Genomic DNA, 18705 nt, shown 5'->3' on the forward strand with positions numbered 1-18705 from the left:
TTTTCGGCCCGATTTATAAATGTTAACCCCCCCCCCCCCCCCCCCCCCCCCCCCTTGAAAAAATCCTGCGTACGCGCCTGTCGAGATGTATCGGTCGGCTGACAAGTTTTTTTCCCCTACGATCTATGACTTTGTTATCGATGTCTCGACGTAAAGAGAGACTACTTGAATTTTCTCGAAGTTTCACTTTCCTATAATATCAGAGGTTTAACACTTGTTTTTTTTAACAATGTCAAGAGCGGTACAACGAATCGTCTTTTTTGTATTTTAATTAAACGCCATGAAGCTTCCGCGCTTTGCGCGAAAGGGGGAAACTGAATTCAGACAATTAAGATTAAGAGTCGAGAACGGAACAACAAATCATCTTCTTTCTTATAATAATTTAATGAAACGTCAAGGCTTCCGCGCTGCGATCGCGCGGACGGGGGGGGGGGGGGGGGGGGGACAGAATTCAGATAAGGCTTAAGAGGCGAGAACAGTACAACAATCGTCTGCTTTCTCTCATAATTTAATGAAATGTCAAAGCTTCCGAGCTTCGCGCGGGGTGGAAACTGAATTCAGACAATAAGGGTTAAGAGTCGAAAACGGTACAACCATCGTCTGCTTTCTCTCATAATTTAATGAAACGTCAAATCTTCCGCGCTTCGCAATGGGGGTAGGGAAACGTCATTTAGACAAGGATTAAGAGCCGAGAACAGTAAAACTAGTCGTCTTCTTTCTCTAATAGTTTAATGAAACGTCTAAGCTTAGCGCGGGAGGGGGAAAACTGAATTCAGACAGTGAATTAGGGTTAAGAGTCGGGAACTGTACTAAAAATCGTCTTCTTTCCCAAATAACTAAATGAAACGTCTAAACTCCCGCTTCGTGCGGGAGGCCCTTCCAGTGGCGTACGCATTTTTTTTTTCAAGGGAGGGGGGGGGGGGGGGGGGGGGGTGGGGGGGGGGGGGGTGGGATTTAACATTTTTATTTGTTTTTTGGTCCCTTAAATTTTGTGTAACGACTCAACGGGGGGGGGGTTAGGTCACTTTTTGGGGTCACTCTTTGGAACACAAAAATATAAAACGTTTTTTTTTTTTTTTTTTTTTTTCAATTTCATTTAAAAAAAATTGAGGGGGGGGGGGGGGGGTGGGTACCATCAAAAATCACACACACATAACAACAATTGAGGGGGGGTTCAACCTTGGTTCAACCCCCCCCCCCTATATGGAGCGCGATTCGCTTGCTCACTACCGCCACCCTTAAAAAAGATCCTAGCTACGCGCCTGCATTTAAATTTAAAAAACACCACTGAGTCTACGGCAGGGAAAGTTAGAATGCTAAAATAAAAAATGCAATTCCTGTTCACTAATGCATAAAACTTTGGTTTAATAAACCATGAAATTCACTCAGCAAATCATGAATGTATCTTATCACCCTCAATTTTTGTAAGCTCCAAAGGATTTACCTCTCACAAATTGGAAGGCTAATTCCTGCGCAACCTAATTTTCATACCCTTTACAAAAGTGGGCAGTGCTGCTCACTCAAGCATGAATCTATTTTCGGACTTTTCGGTGACATATAAAAGTTGAGTTTAATGAAAACTTTTTCCCGAGAATCATATATTTTTTTATTCGGCAGCCATTTCAAAAGTTTATATTTTTGGGGGGACGCACGGTAGTGGGGCAAGGGATACTTGGTATGTAACACATTTTAGGGATTTCATTTTTGGTATTTGATATGCTCCTTGGCTCTCATTATTTCCTTCCTTCCCAATGACCTCCTCATTTCTTTACTCAGAAAAGCAACACAAACATAATAGTTACCAATGGATTATCTTTATAACAAAACTCCAAGTCGAATTGTCGTAAATAAACATTGTCTCACCCCCCCCCCCCCGACCCCGGCCCCCCTCACGGCAACACATAGCTGGATTACTATCGGGGCTGTGTATTAAAAACTGTTCTATTGATTCTCAACATTTCAAACACCACTGCACAAAACTCAACTGATTTCACTAAAAATCGGTACTTTAGAGACAATATTATTTATGACAGCTAAATAGCAGTGAAATACAATTTTTCAACTCATCGATATTAGAAAGAATAATTTGAAAATTCAAATCGTGAGTCTACTGTCAAACTTGCCGATCAGCCACATCGTCTTCATTGTGTGTATGTGTGTGCAATGTGTGTAATTGCTGCCTCTTAGCGCGTAGTAGGCCTACAGCGCTAAAGGTCAATACGCATTAGCATTGACTCTCTATAATTTGGGGATGAGTTTCATTACTTGTTTGTATGCCCTACCTTTCGTTCAGAAAGAAAATTGTTCATCGATAAATATTTTAATGAAAGACCGAATACACTGAAAATAGATCAGCTTTTTAACTCCAATAATATACAAACACGTTTAAACTTAGTAAAATTCTGTCGAAAAATAATGCTTCGTTTTCATTAATTTAAGTATGTGCAAAAACATGTTATGAGTTCAATATTAACTTTATGTTTCTCTTTTTTGTCTTATATCAATTTATTAAATTGATATCAAGAATATTTTCAGTAATTCATTAATTCAGATATCAATTTACTGGTGCCAGTAAATTTCTTTTTCAATTGCTTCCATTAATTTCGTCATTAATTATCGTTTTAATTAATATTATCGTTTTGTTTTTGATTATTATTATTATTATCATCATCAATATTGTTATTATCATTATCATCATAATTTTTCTCACTATTGTCGATAGTGTTATTTTGTATGGATTAACATTAATTCTATTTGTATTGTATATTTTACAGTGTTTAATTGACAAATTCAAACTGATTGTAAACTTTTCCAATACCCCAATGTGGGTGACATGAGAATAAATATTGTCATTGTCATTGTCATTGTCACATCGCCTATATGCTTTTCTGTCACTCTCTTCCCTAGCTCATTTTATTGAACATACTCTTGCGCCACGAATAAGCATTATCGAAAGGGTGTGGTATAGAATAGTGGCGGATCCAGGGGGGGGGGGGGGGTAAAACACCCAGGTAAAAACACGTTAATTTACCTTTATATGAAGACGGGCGCCCTCCCCTGGTGCTTAAGGCATTAATTATTTTCGGACTTTTTGGTGTCATAATGAAAGTTGATTTTATATAAAACTTTTCCCCCAGAATCATATATTTTTTATTCGGCAGCCATTTCAAAAGTGTATAGTTTTTTTGGGGGACGCACGGTAGAGATAACTTTGGCCTGTTATCATCTTCTTTAACAAACACATTGCGTAGGCCTACACTGATGTTAACATCGCTGATTTTATTCATTCTTTCTCTTTATTTTTAGAAGGAGGGTAGGGGGGGGCGGGGGGATCGACAGGGTATGAATCTCATATTTAGTTTCATTCATCAAATCAAATTAAAAAAAAACATTCATATTGATTAGGGTGGGCACACACACACAAAAAAAGAAGACAATTTCATAATTTAAATTATTTAACAAGAATCATATAAATAAACATTCTTGAACAATGTAAAAACAATGCATTTCTCAGAGGGGGGGCAACTGTCTGTCCCAACTCCCAAGAGACAATGGAATCCCCCTGTCCCCCCCCCCCACCCAACAAAATAAAAAATCGTCCCTTCGAAACCTTCCGAATTTTGTAACATCATTAATTCAGTACTGATCAAAATGTTGTTTGCTGCCCTCTCTTAACTATTGACTGTAAGTTCAATAGTTTTATTTTTAAGTAGGCCTAAACTAAAACTAAGTCAAAAAGTTAACTGTCTTTGGAAGGACAAGAAAGCAATATGAATGATTTTTTAAGAAAAGCCAAACAAGCATCGGTAAGTATATACATTTACTTGATATTAGTGAGATGTTTTTATGTAAATTATACGTCACTTACTACTGACACTAAATCAAATGTCTTGACCTTGTATAAAATATTAGGCCGTCTCGTACTTCCTAGTCCCAGCTTATCGAAATGGTGTTAGCTAGTGACCCGAAGTTCTTCTTCTTCCTCGTTAAATGCACACATAATAGCATCACTATCCTGGCTGTGTAGTAAAAGCTGTGCTTTTGATTCTCAACATTCCAAACACCACTGTACAAAACTCAACTGATTTCACTCAAAATCAGTACTTTAGTGACAATTGATGACACCTAGAGTAGAGTCTCCGGTTTGCGGCATCGCCCGGTTTGCGGCCAGGGGTATTTGTTTTAAAAATAAAATGAATATGACTCGATAATAATCATTGAAACCTACCGTGGATTCCACGGTAAGTTCTGCTTTGCCGAAAACGTCCGTAGCAGGTGCTCCTGTCGGTACGGAGTATCCGTCAGCGATGTCAGAAATCTACGGCACCAGTCGCCGATGAAAATTCCAGCAGGTGCTAACTTTTAAGTTAAGAGATCGAGGCATGACTAGATCAGTATTGTAGCTCTATTTGTCCGATATTTGTCCGATTGGAGGTGAAATTTGATGTTTTTGTGGAAGTATGATGGCTGTGGTCTGTCTCCTATCGCAGATATTTTGATTGTGCCACCGCATGGCCAGTTGCATGGGGTGGCCGCAAACCGGCACTGAATTACGTGTTTTTTCTGGTTTGCGGCGGGGGGTGTTAATACACACATAACATGCGGGATCGTGTATGATGGTATGTGTGCTGATGTGTGTACCCGCTATGACCCGATAGTTTCTAGTAGTACTTACCCCCGGATGGGATGATCCATTCGAGGAAAAGGTGAAATTGTTTAAAACTTGACAAATTTACCGTAGCAACAGATAAACATGAGAATTTGGGTTACCCGTAGTAATTTGGTACATGCTTTCATCGTGACGTAGCGCATAAAGCTTTGTGACGTACGCGTGCCGCAAACCGGTAATGCGTGCCCGCAAACCGGGGAACTCGAAGCATTTCGAAACGTGGTCAATGCTGACCACGCTGTGGGTCAGTTAGGTTATTTGTGACTTCTATTTAATAAGTAAGTATATGGACTCTTTATTGAGGGTATTGAAGTATTCTGTGAGTATTCCAATAAAAATAGAATCGGCAGTTCCCGCCGATCGGCCGCAGACCAGAGCCACTACTCTAAATAGCGGTAGACTTTTTTTCTAGAGTAAAAAAACCGCCAAACTTCGGACAAAAATTAGACGGCTCGAACGCAAAATATGAGCCTAGCTTGCATTAGACCGAATTTTCCGTCTCTTTCGTTCGTTAGCCTCTTATTGGGGTAGGGTCGGCTCTCTCTTTAGAGACGGAAGCCGTTTATACACATGTCCTTGCTAACGCCACGGCCAGTCCTGGTCGTAGCGTTTTGCCCCCAAAATCCCCCAAAATGTCATTTTACCTCGAGCATGTTATATTGTAAATTAGGCCTAGGCTATAATAAATCAGTTCCACTTACCAACTTGACTGAAATAATCAGTTTAATAGTCCCTTTTTAGGAAATTATGGGTCAAAATCGAAATCCATTTTGAAAATCTTTTTCAACATGGATTCCGATTTTGACCCATAATTTCCTAAAAAGGGACTATTAAACTGATTATTTCAGTCAAGTTGGTAAGTGGAACTGATTTATTATAGCCTAGGCCTAATTTACAATATAACATGCTCGAGGTAAAATGACATTTTGGGGGATTTTGGGGGCAAAACGCTACGACCAGGACTGGCCGTGGCGTTAGCAAGGACATGTGTATAAACGGCTTCCGTCTCTAAAGAGAGAGCCGACCCTACCCCAATAAGAGGCTAACGAACGAAAGAGACGGAAAATTCGGTCTAAGCTTGCATGCATTTGATACTACTACTAACCTACATCGTTAGTACAGAAAGTTAGGGCAGGTTGCCGTCTGCAAAACTCACAAAAAACATCGAATTCAGAGACAGATTTCAGGTTACCTGGATTTTTACAGTCCCTTAGCTTAACAGGGGAGTTAAGGTATAGAGCCTTCAATATATTGATTACAAACAAATCCTTGGCATATTTCAGGTGGTTTCTGCCAAAATTATGGGAGCTTATGAGATACTTTTTCACTCTATCGTGAAAATTTTCTGATGGCGGCCGTTACCACGGACCTCGGTAGGGGTACTATACAGGTACCCCTACCAGAAGATGGCGCTCTTCCAAACTTCGGACAGGCAACATGGAGTGTCATTTTGGCTACGAAAAAATAGCGCTTTCGTAAGAATTTTAATTAGCACCAAAATATTGTGTGAGTGTTGTGAAAAACACCTTTCTGATAGTTCTACCTAAAATAAATCTACCCAAAACGAGAAAATAATACTTTTATCATGAAATCAACGCAGTCAAACTTACCCCCTTCGTACGATTTTTGATCCGGTTTCCAAACCTCCGATGAATGCGCACTTTAGTAGGCAAATTCATGCAAAAAAATATATTCTAAAAATTGACTTAAAAACACATCACACAATTAGTCTGAACCGAGTCAGGAGCAAATTTAAAGAAATTATATTTTTAAATGTTGTAAAACCAAAGATATAAGAAGAAAACTGACCAAGTATCTGTACTTAAAATCGTACATGTAAAATTGGTCGTAGACATTCGACAGCTGAATATGACGCGCACGGTTGCATTACGTGCGTTTTCGAATCCAAAATCGTACCTCACACACACAATCTCGCCATACCGCGAATGGTCCGTCTTGGGGAGCTAGCCGGCTGAGAGTTTGCAGCGATACCAACGCAGCTTCGGAGCTCCGCAGCGCGCCATTTTAGCGGGACTCGGAAAGGTTTGCGATGGGAAGGCAGCGGCCTAGCTTTTTGCCCAAACAACGCTAGATCGGCTGCTGGCAAAATGAAAATAACTACGATCGAGAACATCGTCGGTTTCTTAACTTTTCAGTGAGATAATTCTGAATTCTAATTGAGACTTTATAATAAATTAAATCGACAAAGAAACCTCGGTAGAACTCTTATAACTATACAAAAGCTTGTTTATTTCTTCATTTGACATTTTGTTTTCGACCATTTTTTCGTGCGCGAGTCAATGTAAACTATGTATTACTAAATTTTCAACACGCTAGGAACGGGGAACACTCGCGGACCTCGTAACAAATTTGTTGCAAAAAAAAATTTCAAGGGTAATTTTGAAGCAGTGAAGAACATTGGCGCTGCAATGCGCAGAAATATGCTTGAAAGAAACTTAAAAAATAATACCTGAATTTTCAGAAAATTGTATTTGTATTAGTGTACCTAGATGTGACTTGTTTATAAATCAGATTTTATGAAGATTTGTCGGGAAAAAATGTCAATTTTTTCCGTTTGGTGGTCATTTCTAGGCTAATATTTTAAAAGTTGCATCAGTAATGGGCCCGATGTTTCTCTTATCGTACTCGCATGTTATTTCTACATAGATTAAACATAGGATGGTTAAGGGCAAGACCAGATAACATTATAAAAAAGATATATCCTTCCACCCTCCCATATCCAAGTTTTGGGCTGATTATTGCCGACCCACCGCAGCAAGGCCATTCAGATTTTCGTACGCGCGCAAAGCGCCCTCTAGTGCCCCATGAATGTGCCTAACTTTAGCGCGTGCGCTATACGTGCGTTATACATGCGCTACTCATGAACGTCCGAAGCTTGGCAAGTGCGTCCGAAGCTTGGCATGAAAAAAGGTTCGGCGGGTAAGTAAATAATTCTAGTTTTCCATTTCCTTTACTAATTTTCTTTTCATGATATACATAAACAGTATTTGCACAATAATAGTATATTTGATCTTTCAATAATTAAAAAAAGAATTTAATTTTTTCCCCCGTTTTGTCTTAAGTGTCCGAAGTTTGGCGGTCTTACTCTAGACCTAAAACACATTTTTTTAAAACTTAGATCTAGAGTAAAGGAGCCGGTTTTCGGCCACTTAAGACAAAATCCTATTTTTTTTACCCTTTACTTCCTATTTATTATCATTTTTTGTTCAAATCATGAAGCAAATATTATTATTATTTAAACAAAACAAGAATCCCAGAAAAAAATCACGAATTGCCATGACAATATTCATTTCAATTTTCACTGTTTCGGAGTCAGTTTTCGGCATAGCGTACCAGTTTTCGGCCGCATGTACAAAGTCAATAGGAAGCGCGCACACGCGCCGTGCGTTTCCGCGCTGATCTATAGCACTAGCGGGCGGAGCAGATATCCCACGCCGGAGCTCCCCGGAGCTCGCCAGGCCGAAAACTAGTACTGCGGTGATCGGATATTGGAATCTGAATTAGACCTGCGCTACTCATGAACGTCCGAAGCTTGGCAAGTGCGTCCGAAGCTTGGCATGAAAAAAGGTTCGGCGGGTAAGTAAATAATTCTAGTTTTCCATTTCCTTTACTAATTTTCTTTTCATGATATACATAAACAGTATTTGCACAGGTTTAGGGACTATCTTTTAAACAGAGTTCAACATACTTTTGTCCACGGTGTTTTGTCTTCTTCGTTAAATGTCTTTATTGGGGTACCTCAGGGATCAATACTGGGTCCCCTGCTATTTCTTTTATACATAAATGATCTTTGTAAATCATCTAACTTATTAACCTTCTATCAATTTGCTGATGACACTAGTATATTTTTTTCATCTAAAGATTTGAATAATACTGTCCGCGTTCTAAATAATGAGCTTAAGAATATATCTGACTGGTTATAAGCAAATAAATTGTCCCTGAATGTTGACAAAACTAAATGTGTTTATTTTCGAAAAACTAAATATAATATAGGATCTAAAATTTCCAAAATTTCCGATATAGCTAGCAATAACGGTCCTTTAATTAATAACGATAATATTCCCATTTACATTAATAATAAACTTATTCAATTAAGTAATTCCGTTAACTTCTTGGGTGTCGTATTAGATAATTGCTTGGGATTTAAGGACCATATCACAAATGTTTTACATAAGATCAGCAGAAATGCTGGCTTGATAAATAAGCTAAAATATAGTTTGTTACCCGAAAATTTGATAACTTTATATCATTCCATTATTTTCCCTTACTTGAAATATTGTAATATTGTATGGGCCACTAATGCAACACAAACTGAATTAGACTCACTATTTAAAGTTCAAAAGAAATGTTTAAGAATAGCTACCAATTCTCATTATCTAGCACCATCAGCACCTTTGTTTAAGAAGCTTTCGTTATTAAATATATATGATATAAATAAGCAAGAAATCGCAACGTTCATGTACAAATATAAAAACAAGTTGTTACCTGCCCCCTTTTCAGACCTCTTTCAATATAATAGTCAAATTCATAATTATAATACACGGCTTTCCAACAAATTTCATTTATGGTCTGTTAAGTCTAGTTATGAAGCTAAATCAATGAGTTATCTAGGTCCTAAAAAGTGGAATATGATTCCCCAAGTAATAACGAAATCACAATTCATATCTTCCTTTAGAAAACAATATAAAATCTTACTACTAAATAATTACTAATCAGCTCAGTTGTTGATTTTTTTTTCTTCTAAATTGTATATCTGAACCCTCTTTCATTGTTATCTTGTTTTCCTTTCCTTTCTTTTCCCCCTTTATATATTGTTTTTCTTCTCTCTATTTTAATTTCTCTTGTCTTATAGATAGTTGAAGTGTTTGTACTTTGCTTATTTTACTTAAATTATTGTTGTGTGCTTATAATATGTTATATTTCTTTTTGTATTTGTTTTTCATTCTTTAATGGGCGATCCAACTTCACAGGTTTTCGCAACCTTCATGGAAAGCCCCGCATATAACCTTTGTAAACATAGTTAAAATTTACTGTTACTTTGTATATTTTGATTTTTATATTGCGAAATAAAATTGAATTGAATTGAATTGAATTGACAGATATATTGTGTGTGCGTTGCGGTGTGCGGCTGCATTGATTTAATACATGCAATGAGATACTTTTGAGCTTGCGACTAGCACAAAATCGGGCTCTAAATCTGAAAAATACTTGAAATAAAGCTCATTTTATGGTACCCATATTTCTTACAGACACGCGTAAGATACTCGATTTTTCAGATTCGGGTAGCGGGACCGCCGATTGAATCGCTAAAATGTGATATTTTAGGATATATTTTTCATTGCAAATGTGGTTCTTCAGTGACACTGGCATGGTATGGTATGTGTGGGATATGTGTTATGCTATTATGCGATGTATTTTAGAGGGATTTTACCTTGCATCCAACCAATCGGCCAAAAACTGGAGCTGGCCGATTACCGGCTCCTTTACTCTACTAGTCTAGTCTGAACGATTTTTCAATTTTCAATTTGGGATCGTTTTTCACCATTTTTGTTTGATATTTGAACAAAAAGTGTAATCAGAATAATACATTTCAAATTTGAAGTCTCACCGATGTTTCTATCAAAACATACAGCCCCTCCAAAATGCTGGTATATTCATATCATTTTGGTCAAAATCGACGAAAAAAAGACGTCCACGCAGAGTGATGTTGTTTTGCTAAATTTAGCCCAACAGCTGTATCGCGCGATATGCAAGCGTATGCATATCGTACGCATGTTGCTAAGCTGAATGCGCGACTTGCAGCTTGAGCCACGTTGTCTCCGCGATACCCGCCATTGACTAGTATGGCTAGCCGTTCGCGCAAAAAAACCAGGAAGTGAATACACGTTATATATGTTATAGTCGATGGCAATATCGCGGAGACCACGTGCACGTTGTCTCCGCGATATTGCCATTGACTATAACATGTATTTACTTCCGGGTTTATTGCGCGAATGGCTAGCCATACTTTCATTCACTATAATGTGTAATTGATTTTTGGGTTTCGTTCGTACGCGGAGATGTTACGCGATGTAACCATGGTTTGGACTGAGCGGAGCGCACGCCCCCTAATTAGCTGATCCACCAAATAGCGGGAAGGATATTTTTAAACTGTAATCCTTTGTGATCCCTGGGGGCTAGCGAAAATATAAGCGCATAGAATTGTTCCTTAGGACTGGGACTACTTATCGATCGGGGCGTCATATCTCAAAAGTGGCAAACCTCAAAGTTAGCCAGGACACAATGTTTAAATTGCTGTTTTGACCAAGATATTTTTTAGAATTTCGAGATGACCCCCCTTTGGAAATATTGGAATTCACTTGCTCTTTCAAATGACACCTCATTTATTGAGTATCACCTTCAGGATCACAACAGATAAAGGTTTGAATCTCGAATTAAAAAAAAAAAAATTGACTTTTTTTTGCATGGTCGCGCAATGCACGTAGACTGCATAGAGATGTGTGCAATCTCTTTGGGAACAATATTAGCACACAACATCGGGTGCTCGATCAGACACCCTATTACTGATGTTAAAAAGAATAATTTAAAAATTCAAATTGTAAGTCTACTCTAGTGTCAAACTTTGCTTACAGCTGCATCGACATGAATGTGTGCAGTCTATGCGATATTGTGTGGTGTGTGTATTTGTGTATGATACGTGTCTAATAATACCTTCCTCACAGCAAGCATACAGTGCTAGAGGTCAATACGCATTAGTATTGACTCTCTATGCTTTGCTGGAGTGGTTAAATGCTACTTCATACAACGAAGATTGCGCACTGCAGTGTGGTGTGTGCCATGTCCAAAATGTGTGTAGGCCTCAATCCAGTTCGTTTTGTTGTTGTTGGGTTCAGGTTGTCCAATCTGAAAAGAGTACTTCCGCCTTATGAAATTAAGGTCTGAGGACCGAACTGAATTCTGTAACAAGATAAAAGATTAGGTGCGTGCATCGCGTCCACGAGAGAAAGCGGTCTAGCGCGCTAGAAAAAAGGGGGTGCTACGATAGACCTGCTACGATCTCATTGCGGTGTGAACAGCCTCTAAGAGATGTTTTCCTGGCATCTTGTGTGGGTCTGTACACATTATGGTGTTTTTCTTTGCACATCACATTTTCACTTGGCAGCCCAAGTGGAGGGGGGGGGGGGGGGTTAAACCTCCTTACCCCCCCCCTGTAGATTCACCCGTGAGAGTTAAAAAAATTGGCAACAAATATTTGACAAAGTTGGAACTAAACTACATGTATGTATACAGATGTCATCTGTTACTATTTCAATGATGCCAACCGTTCTGTTTTGCCGTATTTGTTCTGTTGTTTTGTTATGAATACGGTTGTACGTTTTTTGTTTTTTGTTGTATAGTTTTTGCTTTAATTTATTTATTTTTACTTTTTATTTTTAATTGCTGTTTTTCTTAATTTTCCGATTATCGGCTTTGGGTCCTATGTTTATTATGCACCTATGTCTTCTTACGATGCACGCAGGGCGGTGATACAGAGCCCCAAACTACGCACATTGCAAACAACCTACATGTACTGTATGCACATCGCAATCTGATCCGGGGTCATATATGTGGTACCGCCGTTTTTTCAAAGCTACTCGATTAGGTGATATGTTAAGTTGAGAGATTTTTCAGAAATACTGTTTTTTCTCTTAAGAATACTTTTTTTTGTTGATGAAAGTTAGGAAAGACATAGGAATATGTAAGAATTACCTAGGAATGAGCAAGAATGACCTAGGAATGACCCAAGAATAAGCAAGAATGAGCAAGAATGACCTAGGAATTACCCAGGAATGAGCAAGAATGACCTAGGAATGACCCAGGAATGAGCAAGAATAACCTAGGAATGAGCAAGAATGAGCAAGAATGACCTAGGAATGAGCAAGAATGAGCAAGAATGAGCAAGAATGAACTACATGTAGGAATGACCCAGGAATGAGCAAGAATGACCTAGGAATGAGCAAGAATGACCTAGGAATGAGCAAGAATAGCCTAGGAATGAGCAAGAATGAGCAAGAACGAGCAAGAATGACCCAGGAATGAGCAAGAATGACCTAGGAATAAGGAAGAATGACCTAGGAATGAGCAAGAATGACCCAGGAACGAGGAAGAATGACCCAGAAATGAGCAAGAATGACCCAGGAATGAGCAAGAATGACCCAGAAATGAGCAAGAATGACCTAGGAATAAGTAAGAATAACCTAGCAGAGACGCCAACCGTTCCGTTTTTTGCCGTATTTGTTCTGTTTTTTTGCTTTGAATATTTTGTATGTTTTGTTACATTTTTTTTTTTTTTTTTTCTTTCTAGAGTTCCTTTAGGAAATCTATTTATTCAGAAGGTCATATCTCATATATATTAACATATATTCAACTGTTTTTTGTTTAAGTTTGAACATCATTTTTTATGTTCTTTCGGTAGTGTAGGAGAAAAGTGATTCATGAAAGTAGGAGGGCAAAATGAATCATCAAGTATCAAGGAAAATCCTTGTTATGTCTCTTTTGTTCAATCGTGGTAAATGTGCATTTGTAGTTAGTATAATATAATGACAGTATAACTAAGGGTGCGTTTAATCGACACTTTTTCACCCTAGAATCACGGTTTCTAAAGACGTTTAGTTTAAAACGCAATGCGTTCAAGCGATTTTTTCGTCGGTCGTAAAAATAAACGTGTTTGAAAACACAAACATGAAACGCTGAAAAAGATGCGTTTTGTATCATGATTCTGCAGAATCACGGTCGCTAAAATTTGATTGAACGGACGATGTTTTCAATCATGATTGTATGACAGAGCCTGTTCCGGTTTGGACAAAAACTGCGCGCCTGCTTTTCATGCAATTTGCGTTTACTATACCATGCGCTTTATCGTGGCCTGTTCCGTTATGTTATACCCTGTTTTCCTCTTTTTCTCTTTCTGTCTTTCCTTATGTTATTCTTTGTTTCTTCCTTCTATTCTTATGTTATTCTTTGTTTTTTTCCTTCTATCACCTTCCCTTATGTTATTCTTTATTTTTATAATTCTATCACTTTCTCTTCTGTTATTCTCTGTTTCTTCTTTCTATTCTTATGTTAATCTTTGTTCTTTTCCTTCTATCAGCTTTTCTTATGTTCTTCTTTGTTTTAATCATTCTATCACTTTCTCTTCTGTCTTTCCTTATGTTATTCTTTGTTTCTTCCTTTTATTCTTATGTTATTCTTTGTTTTTCCTTCTATCACCTTCTCTTATGTTATTCTTTGTTTTTATAATTCTATCACTTTCTTTTTTGTTATTCTTTGTTTCTTCCTTCTTTTCTTATGTTAATCTTTGTTTTTTCCCTTCACTCACATTCTCTTATGTTATTCTTTGTTTTAATCATTCTATCACTTTCTCTTTCTGTCTTTCCTTATGTTATTCTTTGTTTCTTCCTTTTCTTCTAATGTTATTCTTTGTTTTTCCTTCTATCACCTTCTCTTATGTTATTCTTTGTTTTTATAATTCTATCACTTTCTTTTTTGTTATTCTTTGTTTCTTCCTTTTATTCTTATGTTATTCTTTGTTTTTCCTTCTATCACCTTCTCTTATGTTATTCTTTGTTTTTATAATTCTATCACTTTCTTTTTTGTTATTCTTTGTTTCTTCCTTCTTTTCTTATGTTAATCTTTGTTTTTTCCCTTCACTCACATTCTCTTATGTTATTCTTTGTTTTAATCATTCTATCACTTTCTCTTTCTGTCTTTCCTTATGTTATTCTTTGTTTCTTCCTTTTCTTCTAATGTTATTCTTTGTTTTTCCTTCTATCACCTTCTCTTATGTTATTCTTTGTTTTTATAATTCTATCACTTTCTTTTTTGTTATTCTTTGTTTCTTCCTTCTATTCTTATGTTCATCTTTGTTTTTTCCCTTCACTCACATTCTCTTATGTTATTCTTTGTTTTAATCATTCTATCACTTTCTCTTTCTGTCTTTCCTTATGTTATTCTTTGTTTCTTCCTTTTCTTCTAATGTTATTCTTTGTTTTTCCTTCTATCACCTTCTCTTATGTTATTCTTTGTTTTTATAATTATATCACTTTCTCGTATGTTCTTCTTTGTTTTAGTCATTCTATCACTTTCTCTTTCTGTCTTTCCTTATGTTATTCTTTGTTTCTTCCTTGCATCACATTCTCTTTTTGTCTTTCATTATGTTATTCTTTATTTTTATAATTATATCACTTTCTCTTCTGTTATTCTCTGTTTCTTCTTTCTATTCTTATGTTAATCTTTGTTTTTTCCCTTCACTCACATTCTCTTATGTTCTTCTTTGTTTTAATCATTCTATCACTTTCTCTTTCTGTCTTTCCTTATGTCATTCTTTGTTTCTTCCTTTTATTCTTATGTTATTCTTTGTTTTTCCTTCTATCACCTTCTCTTATGTTATTCTTTGTTTTTATAATTCTATCACTTTCTTTTTTGTTATTCTTTGTTTCTTCCTTCTATTCTTATGTTAATCTTTGTTTTTTCCCTTCACTCACATTCTCTTATGTTCTTCTTTGTTTTAATCATTCTATCACTTTCTCTTTCTGTCTTTCCTTATGTCATTCTTTGTTTCTTCCTTTTATTCTTATGTTATTCTTTGTTTTTCCTTCTATCACCTTCTCTTATGTTATTCTTTGTTTTTATAATTCTATCACTTTCTTTTTTGTTATTCTTTGTTTCTTCCTTCTATTCTTATGTTAATCTTTGTTTTTTCCCTTCACTCACATTCTCTTATGTTCTTCTTTGTTTTAATCATTCTATCACTTTCTCTTTCTGTCTTTCCTTATGTTATTCTTTGTTTCTTCCTTTTATTCTTATGTTATTCTTTGTTTTTCCTTCTATCACCTTCTCTTATGTTATTCTTTGTTTTTATAATTCTATCACTTTCTCTTTTGTTATTCTTTGTTTCTTTCTTCTATTCTTATGTTAATCTTTGTTTTTTCCCTTCACTCACATTCTCGTATGTTCTTCTTTGTTTTAATCATTCTATCACTTTCTCTTTCTGTCTTTCCTTATGTTATTCTTTGTTTCTTCCTTTTCTTCTAATGTTATTCTTTGTTTTTCCTTCTATCACCTTCTCTTATGTTATTCTTTGTTTTTATAATTCTATCACTTTCTTTTTTGTTATTCTTTGTTTCTTCCTTTTATTCTTATGTTATTCTTTGTTTTTCCTTCTATCACCTTCTCTTATGTTATTCTTTGTTTTTATAATTCTATCACTTTCTTTTTTGTTATTCTTTGTTTCTTCCTTCTTTTCTTATGTTAATCTTTGTTTTTTCCCTTCACTCACATTCTCTTATGTTATTCTTTGTTTTAATCATTCTATCACTTTCTCTTTCTGTCTTTCCTTATGTTATTCTTTGTTTCTTCCTTTTCTTCTAATGTTATTCTTTGTTTTTCCTTCTATCACCTTCTCTTATGTTATTCTTTGTTTTTATAATTCTATCACTTTCTTTTTTGTTATTCTTTGTTTCTTCCTTCTATTCTTATGTTCATCTTTGTTTTTTCCCTTCACTCACATTCTCTTATGTTATTCTTTGTTTTAATCATTCTATCACTTTCTCTTTCTGTCTTTCCTTATGTTATTCTTTGTTTCTTCCTTTTCTTCTAATGTTATTCTTTGTTTTTCCTTCTATCACCTTCTCTTATGTTATTCTTTGTTTTTATAATTATATCACTTTCTCGTATGTTCTTCTTTGTTTTAGTCATTCTATCACTTTCTCTTTCTGTCTTTCCTTATGTTATTCTTTGTTTCTTCCTTGCATCACATTCTCTTTTTGTCTTTCATTATGTTATTCTTTATTTTTATAATTATATCACTTTCTCTTCTGTTATTCTCTGTTTCTTCTTTCTATTCTTATGTTAATCTTTGTTTTTTCCCTTCACTCACATTCTCTTATGTTCTTCTTTGTTTTAATCATTCTATCACTTTCTCTTTCTGTCTTTCCTTATGTCATTCTTTGTTTCTTCCTTTTATTCTTATGTTATTCTTTGTTTTTCCTTCTATCACCTTCTCTTATGTTATTCTTTGTTTTTATAATTCTATCACTTTCTTTTTTGTTATTCTTTGTTTCTTCCTTCTATTCTTATGTTAATCTTTGTTTTTTCCCTTCACTCACATTCTCTTATGTTCTTCTTTGTTTTAATCATTCTATCACTTTCTCTTTCTGTCTTTCCTTATGTCATTCTTTGTTTCTTCCTTTTATTCTTATGTTATTCTTTGTTTTTCCTTCTATCACCTTCTCTTATGTTATTCTTTGTTTTTATAATTCTATCACTTTCTTTTTTGTTATTCTTTGTTTCTTCCTTCTATTCTTATGTTAATCTTTGTTTTTTCCCTTCACTCACATTCTCTTATGTTCTTCTTTGTTTTAATCATTCTATCACTTTCTCTTTCTGTCTTTCCTTATGTTATTCTTTGTTTCTTCCTTTTATTCTTATGTTATTCTTTGTTTTTCCTTCTATCACCTTCTCTTATGTTATTCTTTGTTTTTATAATTCTATCACTTTCTCTTTTGTTATTCTTTGTTTCTTTCTTCTATTCTTATGTTAATCTTTGTTTTTTCCCTTCACTCACATTCTCGTATGTTCTTCTTTGTTTTAATCATTCTATCACTTTCTCTTTCTGTCTTTCCTTATGTTATTCTTTGTTTCTTCCTTTTCTTCTAATGTTATTCTTTGTTTTTATAATTATATCACTTCTCTTATGTTATTCTATGTTTTAATCATTCTATCACTTTCTCTTTCTGTCTTTCCTTATGTTATTCTTTGTTTCTTCCTTGCATCACATTCTCTTTTTGTCTTTCATTATGTTATTCTTTGTTTTTATAATTATTCTATCACTTTCTCTTTTGTTATTCTTTGTTTCTTCCTTCTATTCTTATGTTATTCTTTGTTTTTTACTTCTATCACCTTTTCTTATGTAATTCTTTGTTTTAAGCATTCTATCACTTTCTCTTTCTGCCTTTCCTTATGTCATTCTTTGTTTCTTCCTTATATCACCTTCTCTTACGTTATTCTTTGTTTTAATAACTCTATCACTTTCTCTTTTTGTCTTTCCTTATATAATTTTTTGTTTCTTCCTTCCATCACCTTCTCATTCTTTGTTTTATTATTGCGATCTATGCTCAAAACAGCAGTCGACAGTCGGCCGTAAACAATTCCAAAAAGCGCGCGCCGAAGTTGACCTATACTTCCTGGGTGAAACTGCGAGGGTGATGCGCAGTGGCTGGGCTCGAAATGAGCTAGAGTCAGTGTTGATGAAAAATCGCTTGAACGCTAACCGCAATGACCTTGTTTTTTGTAACGGCGTTTTGATTTGTGATTCATGTTTGTGATTCTAGCTTTGAAAATTCGATTGAACGCACCCTATAATGACAGTAAAATAATACATATAAATTACTGAAGTTAGTAACAAACTATTCACACAAATCACCTTCTTAAAAAAAAAATGTTTTTAAAGTTTTAAACAAATGTATTACACACATTTAGATATGTTTCCTTTCCTTGTGCACCTCTGAATAGAGGTTTTATATGACAGTTTTCTATGTGAAAATCAATATTTTGTGACAATGCTCGTAAGTGCCCTGTAATATGATAACATTGTGGGTACAGTGTTAGAATTCAGATTTCATTAAATGCAAGAGTAAATGTAAATGTTGGAGGTTTCCTCGCAAGTTGGGAAATGGAAGGAAACACACACACACACACACACACATAACATTTATCAACATATTCAAGCAGATGTTATGAAGAAATGAAGTGATGACCAATTTAGGGTGTGTCTGAAGTTCCAAATAAAAATAATTCAGAAAAAAAGTGTAGCCACCTCCAGTTCAAACATGTGAGACAGTCACTCAGATTGAGTACCACCCTCTTTAGATGCCATGGGATTAAAAGAGCCTCCAAATTCAAGTTTAGGACATACTTCTGACGGATGGTCGTTCCTACTCATGGCAATCATTAATTAAGGGCTATAATTATGAATT

General features: G+C 35.6%; 1 protein-coding gene across 4 annotated transcripts in view; it reads left to right on the forward strand.

Moving 5' to 3' along the window:
* The first annotated feature begins 3702 nt into the window (after positions 1-3702).
* Positions 3703-18705, forward strand: part of LOC578539 — an 82942-nt gene continuing 67939 nt past the window's right edge. For all 4 annotated transcript variants that reach the window (XM_030972144.1, XM_030972145.1, XM_030972147.1 and 1 more), the window contains exon 1: positions 3703-3806. In XM_030972144.1, the coding sequence (XP_030828004.1) occupies positions 3771-3806 (36 nt within the window). In that variant the 5' untranslated portion in view covers positions 3703-3770. The remainder of the gene's footprint in view (positions 3807-18705) is intronic.

Source organism: Strongylocentrotus purpuratus, unplaced genomic scaffold (genome assembly GCF_000002235.5).
Source record: "Strongylocentrotus purpuratus isolate Spur 01 unplaced genomic scaffold, Spur_5.0 spur5_scaffold_6, whole genome shotgun sequence".
Lineage (NCBI taxonomy): Eukaryota > Metazoa > Echinodermata > Echinoidea > Camarodonta > Strongylocentrotidae > Strongylocentrotus > Strongylocentrotus purpuratus.